Raw genomic sequence first — 19,829 nt, forward strand, 5'->3', positions numbered from 1 at the left:
ATTTATTCCAAAGTTAATCTTTTTAATTCAAAATTCGTCTATTTTGTAAAAAAAATCTTCTTTCTTTATTGAAAATTTACGTTTTTTGTTAAAAGTTTGATTTTTTTTTTAGATAACTAATCTTTTTAGTTGAATAAAAAATAATTTTAAAAGCTAGGATTGGAAAAAAGGAAATGAAGATTTCGTTCGCCATCGTAGGAAGCATTATAAGTAGCACGGATGTCTTGATTACATTAATCTAAGCTTGAAGACAATTGCCTTTCTCTCACATAAAATGTTGGATGAGCGTTAAAATAATGTTGAAAAAAAAAAAGAAATCAAAGTTTCCTATTCATTTTAGTCACTGAAGATTATCTTTTTAGTAATAAATTTTATTATTTGATTGAAAATTTAACTATTTTCTTAAAAAGACATTCTTGATTGAACATTCAAATGTTTAATTGAAAAATTATAAATTCTCTTAAAAATTCCTCTTTCTTGGTTGAAAATTAAACTATATGTTTGAAAACTTACGTTTTTTTTGTTATTAAAACTTAGTTGTTTTTTTCTTTTGAGAAAACTAATCTTTTTGCTAGAATATTCCAATTTTTGGTTAAAAATTTATAAACTTGGCCTAAAATGTGTTTTTTTTTTTAATAAGGATTTTTTTTTCAAGAATTAAATTATCTGGTTTAAAATAAGTATAATTTGATCAAAAATTAATCTTTTTGGTTAAAAATTCAACATTATGTTTAAAAATTGATCTATTTTGTAAAAAATTCACCTTTTTTTGGTAGAATAATTTTTTTCTAGTTAAAAATTAAACTGTTTGGTTTTAAATTAATGTATTTCTTTAAAAATTCCTCTTTCTTGGTTGAAAATTGAACTATTTGGTTAAAAATTTACGTTTTTTGTTAAAAGTTCGTTTTTTTATTTTAAAAAAACTAATCTATTTGGTTGAATTTTCCACTTTTTGGTTGAAAATTTATAAATTTGGCTAAAAATGATTTTTTTTGGTAAAATAAAGATTTTTCGTTAAAAATTAAACTATTTTGTTGGAAATAAATTTTTTTGGTTGAAAATTAATGTTTTTGGTTGCAAATTCAACTTTATTGTTAAAAATCCATCTATTTTGTTAAAAATTCGTCTTTCTTGGTTGAAAATTTACATTGTTTGTACAAGTTCGTTTTATTCGAACTTTTAATTTTCTTGGCCAAAAATGCAATTCTTCAGTTAAAAATTTAATAATCTTATTAAAAAGTCAGACTCTTTGGTTAAAAATTCGAATTTTGCAAAAAATAAACTTATTGTTTACAATTCTTATCTTTCTTGGATAAAAATGCAAATTTTTGGTTTCAAATTAAACTATTTTGTTAAAAACTCATACTTTGTGGTTGAAAGTTCTACTGTTTTGTTGAAAATTGATCTATTTCACAAGAAATTTACATTTTGTTTAAAATTTATATTTATGTGTTGAAAAATTAACTGTTTTTTTTTGTTTTTGTACCAATTTCATCTTTCTTAGAAAAGATGCAACTATTTGGTAGAGAATTCAACTATATTTTCAAAAATTCTTCTTTTTTGATTGAAGAAATTCGTTCTTTTGGATTAAAAATGTTTTTTTTTTCGTATAAACTTATTTTCGTTAAAAAATTCATATTTTGGCATTGAAAAGTCAATCGAAATCTTTCTTGGAAGGAAATTCAAATATCAGAAAAAATTTTTTAATAAAAATTCAAACGGGGGAAGTGATATTTGATGTGTTTTTAAATAAAAATGCAATAATTTGCGGAGAATTCAACTTTTTTGTTAAAAACTCATTCTTTTCGGTTAAAAGTTCATCTTTTTAAATTGAAAATTAAATTTTTTTCGTCGAAACTTATTTCTGTTATAAAAATCATATTTTGTTCGTGAAAGGTGAACTGAAATAATTTTTAGTTGAAAATTCAACAATTTATCATTTTGATTTAAAAATTCATCTTTTTTAGCAGAAATTTATCTTTTTTAGCAGAAATTTCCTTTTTTTTTAATGGAAATTCAACCTTTTGGTTAAAAATTCTTCCTTTTTTTTTAGTATTTAAACATTTTGCTAAAAAAATTTGGTTGAATCATTTTGTTAAGGTATCCTTTTTGTTTTGTTATGAAAATTTATATTTTCAGTTGAAAATTCATCTCTTTGGTTGAAAATTTAATTATTTGGTTCAAAATTAATCTTTTTTTTTATTGAAAGTTCAACTACTTGGGTAAAAGTTAAACTACATTGTTGAACTTTTTTTTTGGAAAAGTCTTTCTTTTGGCTTAAAATTAATTTTTTAACTGAAAACACCTTTTTGGGTAAAAAAATAATTTTCCTATCTTGAAATGTCATTTTTCTAGAGTCAAAATGCATCAGTTTCGGGGGACAATTATTTTTTTGCCGAAAAGTTATATTTTTGGATTGAAAATATATATTTTGGTCTTTTAAAGTCAACTGGAATCTTTTTTTGATGCAAATTCAAATGTTAAAAAAACTTTATTAATAAAAATAAATCCGTTTTAAGAGATATTTAATGTTTTTTGGATAAAAATGCAACAATTTGATAGAGAATTTTACAATTTGGTTGAAAAGTCATTATTTTTGGATAAAAATTCGTCTTTTTGAAATGAAAATTTAATTTTTTTCGCAGAAACTTATTTTTGGGTTAAAAATGCATATTTTGATTGTGAAAAGAAATCTGAAATCTTGAAATCTTTTTTAGTTAAAATTTTTTTTGTTTTGATTAAAAAATTCATCTGTTTTAGTATATATTTAATTTTTTTAAATGAAAATTTAAACTTTTGGTTACAAATTCTTCTTCCTTTATTCAGTATTTAACCATTTTGCTTGAAAAATTTGGTTGAATCACTTTTTTAAGAAATAATTTTTTTTTTGAAGATTTATGTTTTTAGTTAAAAATTCATCTCTTTGGTTGAAAGTTAGTTGAAAATTAATTTCTTTTAATTAAAAATTCAAATACTTGGATAAAAGTTAAAATACATTGTTAAAAAGGTTTTTTTTAAATTAAAGATTGAAAATTTAACTTTTTTTCTTGGAAAAGTATTTTTTTTTGGTTTAAAATTAATTTCTTAACTGAGAATGTAAGATTTATATATTTTTTAGATGAAAATTCCCCTTTTTGAGTAAAAAAAAAATAATTTTTCGGTTGGAAATGTCATTTTTGTTGGGTAAAAATGTATCAGTTTAGTGGACAATTAATTTTTTGCTGAAAAGTCATATTTTTGAATTGAAAATTTCATTTTTTTTCGTCGAAACTTATTTTTGTTAAAAAATTGTTATTTTGTTCTTGAAAAGTCAACTGAAATCTTTTTTAAATAAAAATTCAAATATTTATAAAAAATTGTTTGAAAAAATCATTTGTTTGAAGAGTTATTTCCTGTTTTTTAGATAAAAATGCAATAATTTGTAGATAATTCTACTATTTTGTTTGAAAAAATCCTTCTTTTTGCTTAAAAATTCGTCTTTTATGAATGAAAATTTAATTTTGTTCATAGAAACTTATTTTTTTTTTAAATTCATATTTTTATCGTTAAAAGTCAACTAAAATCTTTTTAAAGAGAAAATTCAACTTTTTTTTTGTCGTAGAAAATTAATTTTTTTGTTTAAAAAATTCATCCGTTTTAGTTTAGAAATAATTTTTTGTTGTTGTTGAAGATTTATATTTTTAGTTGGAAATTCATCTCTGGTATAATTTTAGATTCAAGGCTTATATCTTTGGTTGAAAATTTAACTTTTTTTCTTGGAAAAGGATTTTTTCAAATTGATTCTTTCATTCATTTTTGGGTAAAAAAAAATAATTTTCTTGATTGGAAATTGCGTTTTTTTTGGGGGTAAAAATACATCAGTTTCGTGAACAATGAATTTTTTGTTGAAAAGCAATATTTTTGATTTGAAAATTCTTTTTTATTGTATAAATTTCATCTTTTTCGATTGCAATATAAAATGTGACAATTTTTTGTTGAGAATTTATCTTTCCAGGTTAAAAATGCAACCAATATGTTAAAATTTTAAATATTTTGTTTAAAATTCAAGTATTTTGTTTAAAAGACCATATTTTAGTGGAGAAAATAGACTTTTTTAAATGAATTAATAAATTTTAGATTTTTATCTAAAATGCAGTTTTATTCAGAGTCTAAACTTTATTTTTTCAGCCGAGTGTGGAGATTATATGATAGAAGATTATCCTGATCACACGTATTTATCTACTTATAAATTCGTGCCTCATCAAGATCAAGAGTTGGAAAGGCGTATAATGGAAAATCATAAGAAACACGCGTAAGTAAAAGTTTTGTTCAATTTAGAAAATTAATTTGTACTTTCTCTACAGTCGAAGGGCATATAGGTGTGTTTAATAGTTTACGGATTGATTTGTTTATTTAAAAATTTAAATTACTTGATTAAAATTTAAATTCATTTATTAAAAATTAATTTTTTTATGTAAAATTTATCATTTTACTTGAAAATTCCTCTCTGATCAATTTTTTTCTATCTAAAACTTGAACTATTTCAGTAGAAAATTGATCTGTTTTGCTAAAAATACGTTGTTTTTTTTGTGAGGAACTAGTTTTGTAAGAGAAAATGAAACTATTCTATTTTTAGTTGAAAATTTATTTTCGTCCTTTTTTCAATTTTTGTTTTCTCTAATGCTTATTAACATAAAAATTGTTTTTTATAAGGAAATATATTTCTTTTTCATCTTAAATGAAAAATTTATCTTTTTTTTCAATGAAATTTAAACTATTTGGCTAAAAGTTGACATTTTTTATTTAAAAATTCAACTTGTTGTTTGAAAATTTGTATACTTTGTGGAAAAGTAATCTTTTTTTATAGAGAATTAATCTTTATGGTTGAAAGTTTCTATTTTTCATAAAAATGTTAACCGTCCCAGTTGAAGATTCATCATTTGAGTTGAAAATTCATCAGTTTGCGTTTTTTTTTTAAATAAAAAAATTCAATTATATTGTTGAAAATATACGTATTTTGTTAAAAAATCTATTTTTTGTATACAAAACATCTTTGTCTTTGAAAGTTAATCTTCTTGTCTAAAATTCTTCTGTGTCGGTTGAAAATTCAAGTATTCCAATTAAATATTTATAATTTCAATTGAAAATTCATTTCTTTTTATTATTTTATTTGGTTGAAAATTGATATTTTTTTACTTAAAAATAAATTGTCTGTTTATAAATTCCTGTACTTTGTGTAAAATTCGTCTTTTTTGTAGAAATTTAATCTTTACGGTTAAAAAATCTTCTTTTTCGTAGGTATAAAATTCAAATATTCCAGTTGAAGATTCATCATTTTAGTTGAAAATTCACCAGTTTGGTTGAAAGTTAATATTTCCACTGAAAATATAGGCGTTCTATTTTGGGTGAAAATCGATCTTTTCTAGTTCAAAATGTAATAAAATTAGAATTTCAATTTGTATTTTTAAATTGAAAAAAAATTTATTTCGTTGCAAATTCACGTATTTTGTTAAAAACAAATCATGTTTTTTGGTTAGAAAATGATTATTATTTTTCAAATTTAAGACCTTTGTTTAAAAATTTTTCTTTTTGGTTGAAACTTCAAGTATTCCAGTTAAATATTTATCATTTTAGATAAAAATTCACTTATTTTTTGAATATTTATTTTTTTAATGAAAATTTAACTATTCAATTTTTAGTTGAAAAATGATTTTTTTTATTCGAAAAATTTTTTTTCTGGTTGAACATGAATGTTTTAACTCATGTTTTGTTTGTTTAAAATTAAAATATCCTACTTGAGGATTCATCATTTTAATCGAAAATTCATTGGTTAAGAAAAAAAATAATTTTTTTTTTTTTACAAAAGATGTAACTATTCCATTTTCTGTTAAAAATTTATTTTGTTTCCTTTGTTTGAAAATTCAACTATTTCGTTAAAATTCATTTATTTTGTTGAAAAATGGTATTTTTTAGTAAAAAATTCATCTATTTGTTTGAAAATTAATCTTATTGTTTAAAAATACCTTTTTTTGTTAAAAATTAATTTGCAATTTGTTGCTCTTTTGTGTTAATATATTTTCAGAATTAACTTTATGATTTAAAATAAATTTTTGCGTTTGCGACAAATATGAATAAATTACTTTTACTTTACCGAAAAAATTGAAGAGATTTTTAATTCTATTTTAGAATTCATCCTGAATTCTTATTAATTTAGCCGGAATTCTTTTTAATTCTTACGAAGTCTTTAACTTTTTTTGTTTAATTCACTTGAATTCTTCTACATTTTCTCAATCTTACTTAATTCAATGGAATTAAAAAAAAAAGATTTATTTAATTGATCCTAATGATCAATTGATAAAAGTATTAAAGGATTTGTAATATTTTAAGGCATTTTTTTCGAATTACTTGGCATTTTCAAAAGCTTTAATACATTTAAAGGAATTTAAAAGATTTAGAATATTTTTAATTATTTTAAAAGATTACAGCGAAATTTTTATTTTATTTTAGTAATTTAATGGCATCTCAAAGGATTTTAAATATTTCAGGAAATTTAAATTGATTTCAAAAAGTTCTTATTATTTCAAAAGATTAAAAAAAATTATAATATTTTAGTGGATTTTAAAGAATTTATTCACCTTGAATTTTGAATTAATTCTAACCTGTTTTAATTCTGAGTTTTTTAACGTCAACTTGTATCCTTCATATTTTATCGGATTCTTTTTAATCCCCTTGAATTTTTTAAAGCTTTTTCATATTTAATTAGTTCAGTGAAATTTGTTTATATTTAAAAATTGTTTTAAATTCATTTTATTTGTCTAAATTTACTTTCAATTTTTATGAATTTCATTGAATTTTTCTTGATTCCCGTAAAATCATTTTAATTCATTCAAATTTTACTGAAATAAATAGATTTTCTAGAGTAAAAAATGTAACTGACCCTGAACTCTAAATAATTTACCCTATATTCTTTTAAATTTTTTGGAATTTTATTGAATTTTTTTAAATTCACTTTGAATTTTTATGAATTTCATCGAATTCATTCCGATTTCACTGAAATAAATGGATCTTTTAGATTTTAAAAAAATTCCGAGTCATTAAAAATATTTTGAATTTAAGGGACCGCAGTCTAAACCAGTTAACTGACATTTCAGAAATTTTACACGGCCGTTCATTTTTTAAAAACACTAAAAGAGATTTTGCCGTTTCGTTTGCGGGTATTAACTTTATATAAAAAATGATCCAGAAAATACAAAAAAATTAATTTAAAAAATGTCAGTTAACAGGTTTAGACCACGGACCCTTCAGTTTTTGTAGTCATTAGTCACTTTTTTGGTTAGAAATTAGTAGGGTTTCCAAGATTTGGAATTCACCCTGAATCCTTTAAAATTCTCTTGATTTTTTCTTAATTCATTTGAATTTTAACCTTCCTTTGAAATTTCTTAGATATTTCATCAAATTCTTCTGAATTCTCTTGAATTTTTCAAAATTTGTTTCAAATTTACTTAAATTTTACTCAAGTAAATGGAGTTTTTAGATTATTAAAACGAAAATTCCAATTCATTTGAATTGTTTTGTAGTCATTAGTGATATTTTTGGTAAGAAAATATTAAGGTTTTCAATATTTGAAATTATTTTTTTGGAATTCACCCTGAATTCTGATTAATTTACTCTAAATTGCTTTAAATTCTTTGGAATTCTCTTGTATTTTTTTCAATTCACTTGAATTCTTCTAAATTTACTCAATTTCACTTTGTTTAATTCTAATGAAGTTTTTTCATGTTTCTTAACTGTTTTCAGTTTATTTGGTTTTTTTTTTAAATTCACCTTGAATTTTTATGAATCTCATCGAATTCTTTTTTTTTCTTTAAATTCCTCTAAATTCATTCCAATTTCACGAAAAGTAATGGTATTTTTCTAAAATTTAAATTATGTTTTTTCCAATTCAGTTGAAGTGTTTTGAATATAACTTGAATTGTATTGAAGTCTTATTAATTTATAATGAATTTGTTAACCTTTGAGCGCGAAAAAAGTACCCTATTGGGAATGGTGGTCTACCATTTCGCCACCTGGTGACAAAAACTGGAACTAGAAAGAGTAGATACAATTTTAAATATCTATTCTAATTTTTGAATAAAAGTGTTTTAAGATTCTTTTGTGAAGTTTAAAACAATGATTAAGTACTGAAAATAAATTTTCATAAAAGAAAAATCGTTTTAGACAGAATTTCCACCTAATGCAGCGAAAAAACATTTTGATCAAAAAGGTTCTTAAACAAAAAATCAATTATTTCACTATTTCATGTAAGTTTAAATGTATTTTAAGCTTAAACAAAGTTTAATTAATATATGTAACGACAAATTTTATTCAGATTTTGCATATAATACGAGTAATAGAAGACTGGAATTTAAATACAAATTCTAACCTAACTTTTAGATCAGATTTTTAAATAGTAAACATTAAATGTATAAATTAATAAAAATTTACTTGTGAGTTTTGCTTCAAAATAAGTCCATTCAAGTTTAGAATCTTTGGAAAATCACAATAAAGAAAAGAATAATTGTTTTTTTTTTTTTTTTTTAGAAAAATATTTCTGTCAAAAAATGTCTGTTTTTACTGTATGAGATCTAAATTCCATCTAAAATCCTTTGTTTCCGATAAAATATTATTTCTATTATCCAACAAATACTTTAAATTCTACCAAAAAAAAATCGTTAAAACACTTTTATGCACAAATTAAAAAGCATCTTTGAGTCATACCTATTCTTTCTAGTTCGGATTTTTCTCACTAGGTGGCGTACCGCAGTTTAAAAGAATTTAAGCATTTATTGTTTAAACAAATATATATATATATATATCATAATTTTTGAAAAAAACATTCTAGAGTGAAACATACATATAATTTTTTAAATTACAGAGTTGCTACAGATCATATAATTTCAAAAAGGTCAGGGAATGTCAGGGAAACCCTGATAGAGTTAGTTAGAGACTTCGAAAAACTGAAGTTGAAGTTAATTTTATTACTATGGCTAAAAATCGCAACAAAATATTTGGTTTAAAATTCCTGTATTTAATTGAAAATTAGAATTTTTGGAAAAATATTTAAGCCTTTTGGTAACTAATTCCAGTCATCACAGAATGTCATCTATTTTCAATTTTGTCACCTTTTGTGCACCTATTTTAGGAATTTGTCACCTTTTTCTCCTATTTTGGGTTTTCTCATCTTTTGTCACCTTTTTTTAGTTGAAAATGTAGAATTTTATTCAAAATTACAGCTTGCACACCAAACACAGTTTTTATTACACTTTCCTAATCGATGAATCTTGAATCAAATGATCGAATTTTTAAACAAAAAAATTAAACTTTAACCAGGAAGAGTTGCATTTTCAAACATAATTTTTTAATTTTTAATTTCAAAATATGAATATTTTACAAGCCAGTTTAATTTTGAAGCAAGGAAGACGAATTTTCAACTAAAAAATATGACTTTTTTAACAAATGAGGATTCTTACACCAAAAAGATTGATTTTCTATCCCAAAATACAAGTGTTCAATAAATCAGTTGAAATTTTGATAAAAAAATTACTTTTTAAGTAAATAGTCGAATTTCGATTAATCATAAAATAAAAAAAATAACTTTTTTCAAATAAAAATAATTAGCTTTCAATCCAAAAAGTATCAATATTCGACAAAAAATATGACTTTTTAACAATAGAGTTGAATTCAGATTATTTCTGAAAAAGAACTATAATACTTTTTCTGTTTTGTTTTTGATAAAAAGAACTGAATTTCAATCGAAATAGATTTTTTGAACCAAGAGATTAATTTTAAACAAAAAAAATGTGAATTTTCGACAACTAAAAAAAAAAAAGATTTTTCTACCAAAAGATAAATTTTCAAGAAAAAAATGTATATTTTCTACAAAAGTATAAATTTTCAACCAAAAACGATAACTTTTAAAAAAAATCGTTGATTTTTCACAAAAAGTATGTTTTTTTGGGTAAAATAAATTATTTATTAAATAAAAATACAATAATAGACTTTTCAAATAGAAAGAATTAATGTTCAATCGAAAAAGATGAATGTTCAACCAAAAAATATGAATTTCCAATTTTAAAAAATGAATTTGTAACCAAAAAGTAGAACTTTGAACCAAAAAAATTATTCATTAAAAATTCCACTCCTTGGTTGAAAGTTAAACGAATTTTTTTTTCGTTGAAAATTCATAATTTTTGTTGAAAGTTCGTTTTTTTTTGTTAAAAAATTTAATTAAAAATTCGTTTTGTTGTAAACATGTTTTTAAAACTATAAATTCTAATATTTTGTTAAAACAGTCAACTGATTAATTGTAAATTAACTTTTTTGTTGTTATTTCATGTTCTTGTTTTTAAAATTAAAGTGTTTGATGGAGAATTAGGCATTTTGGCTTGAAAATTTAACAAATTGGTATAAAATTAAACTGTTTTGTAGAAAATTCGTTTTTGTTTTTATTATTTTTATTATTTATTATTATTTATTTTTATTTATTTTTTTATTTTTTATTTTTATTTTATTTTATTGTTAAAAAATTATGTTTTTTTTTTTTTTGAAAATTCATCTTTTTTTTTTGGTAGAAATTAACTTTCTTTTTGTTCAAATCTAGTCATGTTAAAAATATGTACTGTTTGGTCAAATCAAACTGTTTTTTTATTTTTTATTAAAGTTTTGTAGTGGAAATATCAACTATAAAATTTTTGATAAACGTTAATCTTTTTTTGTTGAAAATTGAACAATTTGCCTAACATTTTTTTCCACTCTTGACTGCAAATTTTTTCTTGGTAGAAAATTTACTTTTTGGTAGAAATTTCATCTCTTTTTGGTTAAAAATGCAATTTCTTAGTTGAAGATTTATCTATTTTGTTTGAGGATTAAACTATTTTGTTGAAAATTAAAAAAAAAAAAAGGTAGAAAATTCAACTTTTTTGTAGAAAACTCGTTTTTTTCGTTGTTGTTTCAATTGAAAATTAATTTTTCTCAGTAGAAATTCATCAGCTTAATTGTTTGGTTAAAAATTGAACTTTTATGGTTTAAAAATGGAGACTGTTTATATTTTTTGTTTAAAAAATCAACAATTTGGTAATGGATTTAACTATGTTGTAAACAATTAAAGGGTTCTGAAAAAAAAATAGTTTGTTTATCACCTATTTGTCATCTATTTTAGAAAAAAATGTCAACTATTCACCTTTTTTGACGACAGTAATTCCTTTTTTTGGTTAAAAATTTCTTTAGATCTTAAAATATTTGTTTGAAAATTTATGTGCTTTGTTAAAAATTCGTTTATTTTGGTAGAAAATTCATCTTATTGGTTGAAAATGTATCTTTTTGGTTGAAAATAGAATTAATTTTTTTAACTGAAAATGTAATTTTTCCATTTTTTGCCGAAAATTGATCTTTTTTTATAGAAATTTAATCTTTTTTTATTCTATTCTATTCTATTCAATTTTTAGTTAAAAATTTATCGGTTTTAGGTGAAAAATCAACTATTTGTTGAAAAGCTATATTTTTTGGTAGAAAATAGTACTTTCATTAGTTGAGACTTCATATTTTTTGTTTAAAATTCATTTCTGAGCCTGAAAATTTAAATATTTTGTTGAATATTTGTTTCTTTTGTTGGTTTAAATTTTACTTTACTAACTGAAGATTTAAGTTTTTTTCGGGTAGAAATTAAACTATTCTATTTTTTGTTAAGAGTTCGTTTATTTGGTTAAAAAAAATATTTAGTTAAAAATTCTTTTGATCACTGTGATTAAAAATTAATTTCTTTGGCTGAAAGTTCGTTTCTTTTTAGTGAAAAATTAGTTTTTCAAACTGAAGATGTAACTATTCCAGTTTTGCTTAAAGCTATGTAAATTTATATTTTTTAGTTAAAAATTTATATATATATTATTAAAACTGCATCGCTTTTTTTCAGAAAATGTATTTTTTGTTTGTTTAAAATTGAATTATGTTGATGAGAATTTATGTTTTGGGTTGAAAATTGATTGTTTGAACTAAAAATTTAATTCTTCTATTTTTGATTAAAAAGCATTTTTTTATGAAAAAAAACAACTATTTTTTGAAAAATCGTTTTTATTTTTATGGATGAACATTTAATTTTCTAACATTGTAACTGTTATAATTTTGGTAGAAAATTAATCTTTTGGGTTGAAAATCCAACGAACTATTTGGTTAAAAATTCATATTTTTGGATGAAGATTGATAATGTTGGTTAAAAATTCATTTCTTAGGGTAAAAATATATCTTTATGATTTAAAAACTTCACTAAGAAGTGTTTAGAATGTATTTAGAAACAACTTTTGTTTTTGCATTAATATTATTAATCTTCTAGGTGTAATATTTTTTCTATTACTTTGTTTTGTTTTGCCATTTAAATTAAGCGCCCTTTTTAATTTTTACGCTATAAATTTTCCCGCGAAATTTAAATTATACAATTATTATTAATAAAGATAGAAAATATCAGACTCGTGAGAATTTCTGCGAGCACTTTAACTCTTTAAAAAACAAACCATTCCCAATATTTTATACGGTAGTTTGAAATGTTAGTCTTGTTTTGAACAGAGGACAGTCTCCTGCGGAGGCAGACCTCAATCTTCTGGAAACTGCTCGGCGCTGCGAACTCTACGGAATGAAAATGCACCCTGCGAAAGTAGGTCTTACATTTTTTCTCGTAAAATTTAATCTGTTGTCGGAGAGTCGGAAAATAATGTGATTCTTTGAAATTAGGATCATGAGGGAGTCTCCCTGAATCTGGCAGTTGCACACATGGGTATTGTAGTCTTTCAACACTATACCAAAATCAATACCTTTAGTTGGGCGAAAATTAGGAAAATCAGTTTCAAGCGAAAACGATTTCTCATCAAACTTCATCCCGAGGGCTACGTAAGTTTTTATCACCATTTTTCATCAGATTTTGAACTAAGGGATATGAATAATAATCAGATATGGAACTTGAAAGTTATGGAAATTTTTTTCTTTTATTTAAAATAATTCATGCTTTGCTGCCAAAACTTTATTTTTAAAATTTTAATCTTGTAATATTTTTAATATCAGATCTTTTATGTTTACGCGTACGTTTTCATTTGAAACAATTTTTAAATGCATTTTGAAAGTATTAAACAATTAAAGTTTAGAAGCGTTTAAAAACGGAGATTTTTTGTTTAAAAAAAAAAAAGCATTTTTAGTTCGTCAACTGTGACTATAAATTAATTCGCGATTTTTAAAATTAAATTGTACTTTAAGATTTAAAATGTGAAATATGTTCAATTTTAAAATAACCTAGAAATAATATATTTATAATCAAAGGCTTTTATTAAATTTCAAATATTATTTCTCTTTAAAATATTCCATTTTTAATCCATTAAATTTGAAAAATTTCAAGACTGTTGATTTAAAATCAGTAATTATAAATTAAATATTAAAAACTAAACAAACTAAACTTTGAACTTTACAATTTTAATTGTTCTGTTTTAAAAAAATGTTTTAAATTTTTAGAATTTTTAGTATTTTGTTTTTAACTTTTGAATATTTAAATATTTGTAAAAAATTTGTAATAATTGTGAAATATTTTATTTTTAATCTTTCTTTTATTTGCGAAATGTTTCTGAAGTCTTTCGGAATCTTTGAATATTTTAAAATATTTGTGAATTATATATGACTTTTTTCTGAAATGATTAAGATTTTTCTCACATCTTTATTTTCATTTGTTTATGTTTATAAAATTTCCAAAATCTTTTGGAATATTTAAAATGTTTTGAAATATTTGTAAAAACTTTGAAATGTTTGTGAAATATTTCAGATTTTTTGTGAAATCTTTCAGAAAATTTGTAACGTTTTGAAATATTTATGAAAACTTTGAAATTTTTCATAATATTTGAAATCTTTGGGAATATTTAATTTTTCCCATTTGTGAAATGTTTTAAAATATGTGAAACATTTTGGAATATTGTGAAATATTAAATTTTTTCACTTTGTTTACATGTGAAATCTTTATAAAATATTTGGGAGTATTAAAAATATTTCGACATATTTGTGAAAACTTTGGAATCTTTTGAAATATTTGTGAAATGTCTTATGGTTAATCTTTTTTTATTTGAAAAACAATTCTGACGTGTTTTGAAATATTTCTGAAATCTTTTAAAATATTTAAAATATTTTTGAAATATTTCATGTTTTTCGTTTTTTTGATATGTGAAATCTTTCTGAAATCTTTTGGAATATTTCAAATATTTTATATTTTTTTATTTGTAAGATCCTTATTAATTTTTTCGGAATATTGAAAATATTAAAAAATATTTATGAATTGTTTGTTAAATGTCTCGGAAATCTTTTGAAGTATTTAAAATAGTTGTGAATCATTTGTGAAATATTTCTGAAGGCCTTGCGGAATCTTTCATAATATGTGAAATAGTTTAAAATATTTTGAGATATTTGTGGAATATTTAAGTTTTTCATTTTTTTCCATTTGTGAAATCGTTCTAACATCTTGTGGAATATTTTGAAATCTTTGTGAAATATTTAATTTCTTTTCTTTATGAATTCTTTCAAAAATTTTTTGGAATATTTGAAATATTTGTGAAAAATTTGAAATCTTTTGAATTATTTTATTTTTAATCTTTTTTATTTGTGAAATCTTTGCAAATCTTTTGGAATATTTGACATAGTTTTGAAATCTTTTCAATTATTTAATTTTTTTTCCATTTTCGAAATCTTTCTAAAATTTTTTGGAATTATTTTAATATTTTGAAATCTTTGTGAAATATTTAATTTTTTTCATTTGTGAAATCTTTCTAAAATCTTTTGGAATATTTAAAATATTTTGAAATATTTGTGAAAATTTTGGAATCTTTTGAAATATTTTATTTTCAATCTTTTTTTATTTGTAAAATCCTTCTTAAGTCTTTTGGAATATTTGTGAAATGTTTCTGAAATCTTTCGGAATATTTTAAATATTTATGAATTATTTGTGAAATATTTCTGAAGGCCTTGCGGAATCTTTTAGAATATTTGAAATATTTTGAAATATTTGTGAAATATATAATTTTTTCATTTTTTTTTTCATTTGTCGACTCTTTCTCAAATCTTTTGGAATATTTTTAATATTTTGAAATATTTTCGAAAGCTTAAAAATTTTTCAAAAATCTTTGAAACTTTTGTAAAATCTGTCTGAATTCTTTTGGAGTATTTGAAATCTTTTAAACTTCTTTGTGAAATATTCTCACATATTTAATTTTTTCCATTTTTGAAATCCTTCTAAAATGTTTTGAAATATTTGTGAAAACTTTAAAATATTTCGAAATATTTGTGAAATCTTTTGGGATATTTAAAATATTTGTGAATAATGTGTGAAATATTTCTGAAGGCCTAGCGAAATCTTTTAGAATATTAAAAATATTGTGAGATATTTGTGAAATATTTAAGGTTTTCATTTTTCTTCATTTGTGAAATCGTTCTAAAATCTTTTGGAATATTTGAAATATTTGTGAAATCTTTCAAATATGCATGAAAACTGACAATTTTTAAAAATCTTTTTGAATTTTGTAGGAATATTTGAAACCTTTGGAAATATTTGTGAAAACTTTTAATTTTTTTGAAATATCTTATTTAAAATTTTTTTATTTGAGAAATCTTTGTGAAGTCTTTTGGAAAATTTGTAATGTTTATGCATTATTTGTGAAATCTTTGCAAATCTTCCTGAAATCTTTAGGAATATTTGAAATATTTTTTAATATTTGTGAAATATTTGTGAATATTAAAATATTTCTAAAAACTTTGTATTGTTTCTGAAATGTTTCAAGTCATTGTGAAATATTTATAAATATTTTTAACATTTTGGAATATTGTTAAATATTTAATTTTTGAAATATTTCTAAGATCTTTTATAATATTTGAAATATTTAATGTTTTCACTTTTTTTACATGTGAAATCTTTCTAAAATCTTTTGGAATATTTAAAATATTTTAAAATATTTGTGAAAACTTTGGCATATTTTGAAATATTAGTGAAATCTTTTGGGATATTTAAAATATTTGTAAAATATTTCTAAAAACCTTGCGAAATATTGTAGAATATTTGAAAAATCTTTCGAAATCTTTCGAAAGTCTTTTAAAATATTGGAAATCTTTGGATATATTTGTGAAAACTTTGACATTTTTTGAAATATTTTATTTTCAATCTTTTTATTTGCGAAATATTTCTGAATTCTTTTGGAAAATTTGACATGTTTATGCATTATTTGTGAAATCTTTGGAAATCTTCCTGAAATCTTTTGGAATATTTGAAATAGTTTTTAATATTTGTGAAATATTTGTGAATATTAAAATATTTTTAAAAACTTTGTAATGTTTCTGAAATGTTTCAAGAAATGTTGTGGGATCTTTTCGAATATTTGAAATCTTTTGAAATATTTGTGAAAACTTTGGCATATTTTGAAATATTTGTGAAATATTTTGGGATATTTAAATTATTTGTAAAATATATCAGAAGGTCTTGTGAAATATTGTACAATATTTGAAATATTTTGAAACTTTTGTAAAATCTGTCTGAATTCTTTTGGAGTATTCGAAATATTTTTAATTTCTTCGTGAAATATTCTCAAATATTTAATTTTTTCCATTTCTGAAATCTTTCTCAAATGTTTTGAAATACTTAAAATACTTTGAAAGATTTGTGAAAACTTTAAAATATTTCGAAATATTTGTGAAATCTTTTGTGATATTTCAAATATTTGTGAATAATGTGTGAAATATTTCTGAAGTCCTAACGAAATCTTTTAGAATATTTAAAATATTATGAGATATTTGTGAAATATTTAAGGTTGCCATTTTTTTCCATTTGTCAACTTTCTAAAATCTTTTGGAATATTTTTAATCTTTGTGCAATATTTTCTTTTTTTTGCTTTTGTGAAATCTTTAAAAAATCTTTTGGGATATTTAAAATATTTGTGAAACCTTTAAAATATTCATGAAAACTTTGAGAATTTTTTAAAATGTGTCTGAATTTTTTAGGAATATTTGAAATCTTTGGAAATATTTGTGAAAACTTTGAAATTGGTTAAAATATTTTACTTTTAATCTTTTTTATTTGTGAAATATTTCTGAAGTCTTTTGGAAAATTTGAAATGTGTATGCATTATTTGTTGAATCTTTGGAAATCTTCCTGAAATCTTTTGGAATATTTGAAATAGTTTTTAATATATATTAATATATTTAAGTATTGTTTCTGAAATGTTTCAAGTTATTGTGAAATATTTGAAACATTTTGGAATATTGTGAAATATTAAATTTTTTAAATATTTTTGAAATTTTTCACTTTTTTTATATGTGAGATCTTTCTAAAATCTTTTGGAATATTAAAAATATTTCACAATATTTGTGAAAAGTTTGGAATCTTTTGAAGTATTTGTGAAATATTTTATTTTTAATCCTTTTTTTATTTGTAAAATCCTTCCTCAGCCTTTTGGAATCTTCAAAATATTTTGAAATATTTGTTATTTATTTGTGAAATATTTCCGAAGGCCTTGCGGAATCTTTTTGAAATATTTGGAAATCTTCGTAAAATATTCTTACGCATTTAATCTTTTTCATTTGTAAAATCTTCCTGAAATCTTTTGGAATATTTGAAATAGTTTTCAATATTTGTGAAATATTTGCGAATATTAAAATATTTTTAAAAACTTTGTAATGTTTGTAAAATGTTTCAAGTTATTGTGGAATATTTGAAAATATTTTAAACATTTTGAAATATTGTGAAATATTTAATTTTTTAAATATTTTTGAAATTTCTCAAATCTTTTATAATATTTGAAATATTTCATTTTTTCACTTTTTTATATGCGAAAACTTTGGAATCTTTTGAAATATTTGTGAAATATTAAATTTTTAATCTGAAGGCCTTGCGGGATCTCTTTGAATATTTGAAATCTTTTGAAATATTTGTGAAAACTTTGGCATATTTTGAAATATTTTTGAAATCTTTTGGGATATTTAAAATATTTGTAAAATATTTCTGAAGGCCTTGCCAAATATTGCACAATATTTGAAATCTTTGGAAATCTTTGTGAAATATTTAATTTTTTTCTTCTGTAAAATCTTTTGGTATATTTGAAATATTTGTGAAATCTTTAAAATATTTATGAAAACTTTGATTCTGAAACCTTTGATAATTTTGTAGAAATATTTGAAATCTTTGGAAATCTCTCTAAAGTCTTTTAAAATATTTGAAATTTCTTGAAATTTTTGTGAAGTATTTTATTTTTAATCTTTTTTATTTTTGAAATCTTTTGAAATATTTATGCACTATTTCTGAAATATTTTTTAAATATGCCTGAAATATTTGGGAATATTTGAAATCTTGTTTAATATTAGTGAATATTTAAATATTTTAAAAACTTTGTATATCTTTCTGAGATGTTTCAAGCTTTTCTAAAATCTTTGAAATCTTTTGAAATTATTCTGAAATCCTATGAAATATTTGTGAAATCTTTTGGGATATTTAAAATATTTCTGAAGGCCTTGCCAAATATTGTACAATATTTGAAATCTTTTCAAATCTTTGTGAAATATTTAATTTTTCTCTTCTGTAAAATCTTTTGGTATATTTGAAATATCTGTGAAATCTGTAAAATATTTATGAAAACTTTGATTCTGAAACCTTTGAGAATTTTGTAAAATCTGTCTGAATTTTGTAGGAATATTTGAAATCTTTGGAGAATCTCTCTAAAGTCTTTTAAAATATTTGAAATTTCTTGAAATTTTTGTGAAGTATTTTATTTTTAATCTTTTTTATTTGTGAAATCTTTTTTAAATATGCCTAAAATATTTGGGAATATTTGAAATCTTTTTTAATATTAATGAATATTTAAATATTTTAAAAACTTTGTATATCTTTCTGAGATGTTTCAAGCTTTTCTAAAATCTTTGAAATCTTTTTGAAATTATTCTGAAATCATGTGAAATATTTGTGAAATCTTTTGGGATATTTAAAATATTTGTAAAATATTTCTGAAGGCCTTGCCAAATATTGTACAATATTTGAGACCTTTGGAAATCTTTGTGAAATATTTAATTTTTCTCTTCTGTAAAATCTTTTGGTATATTTGAAATATTTGTTAAATCTTTAAAATACTTATGAAAACTTTGATTCTGAAACCTTTGAGAATTTTGTAGGAATATTTGAAATCTTTGGAAATCTCTCTAAAGTCTTTTTAAATATTTGAAATTTCTTAAAATATTTGTGAAGTATTTTATTTTTAATCTTTTTTATTTGTGAAATCTTTTTTAATATTAGTGAATATTTAAATATTTCAAAAACTTTGTATATCTTTCTGAGATGTTTCAAGTTTTTCTAAAATCTTTGAAATCTTTGAAAATATTTGAAAAGATTTTTCAAATATTCTACAATACTTCGCAAGGTTTTTAGAAATATTTTACAAATATTTTAAGTATCCCAAAAGATTTAACAAATATTTCAAAATATGCCAAAGTTTTCACAAATATTTGAAAATATTTTAAATATTCCAAAAGATTTTAGAAAGATTTCACATGTAAAAAAGTGAAAATGTTAAAAATATTTATAAATATTTCACAATGACTTGAAAAATTTCAGAAACAATACAAAAATTTTAGAAATATTTTAATATTCACAAATATTTCACAAATATTAAAAAATATTTCAAATATTCCTAAAGATTTCAGGAAGATTTGCAAAGATTTCACAAATAAAAAAATTTTAAATAAGATATTTCAAAAAAATTAAAAGTTTTCACAAATATTTCCAAAGGTTTCAAATATTCCTACAAAATTCAAAAAGATTTTTA

The 19,829-nt window shown here is 21.3% G+C and overlaps 1 protein-coding gene across 1 annotated transcript in view; it reads left to right on the forward strand.

The window, feature by feature from the left end:
- LOC117167867 (FERM, ARHGEF and pleckstrin domain-containing protein 1-like) overlaps window positions 1-19,829 on the forward strand; it is a 74,075-nt gene that overhangs the window by 53,480 nt on the left and 766 nt on the right. Inside the window, exons 5-7 of the mRNA XM_033353089.1 lie at window positions 4,168-4,291; window positions 12,574-12,661; window positions 12,739-12,894. Coding sequence (XP_033208980.1) covers window positions 4,168-4,291; window positions 12,574-12,661; window positions 12,739-12,894 — 368 coding nt within the window. The remainder of the gene's footprint in view (window positions 1-4,167; window positions 4,292-12,573; window positions 12,662-12,738; window positions 12,895-19,829) is intronic.

This window comes from Belonocnema kinseyi, chromosome 2 (genome assembly GCF_010883055.1).
Source record: "Belonocnema kinseyi isolate 2016_QV_RU_SX_M_011 chromosome 2, B_treatae_v1, whole genome shotgun sequence".
Taxonomy (NCBI): Eukaryota; Metazoa; Arthropoda; class Insecta; order Hymenoptera; family Cynipidae; genus Belonocnema; species Belonocnema kinseyi.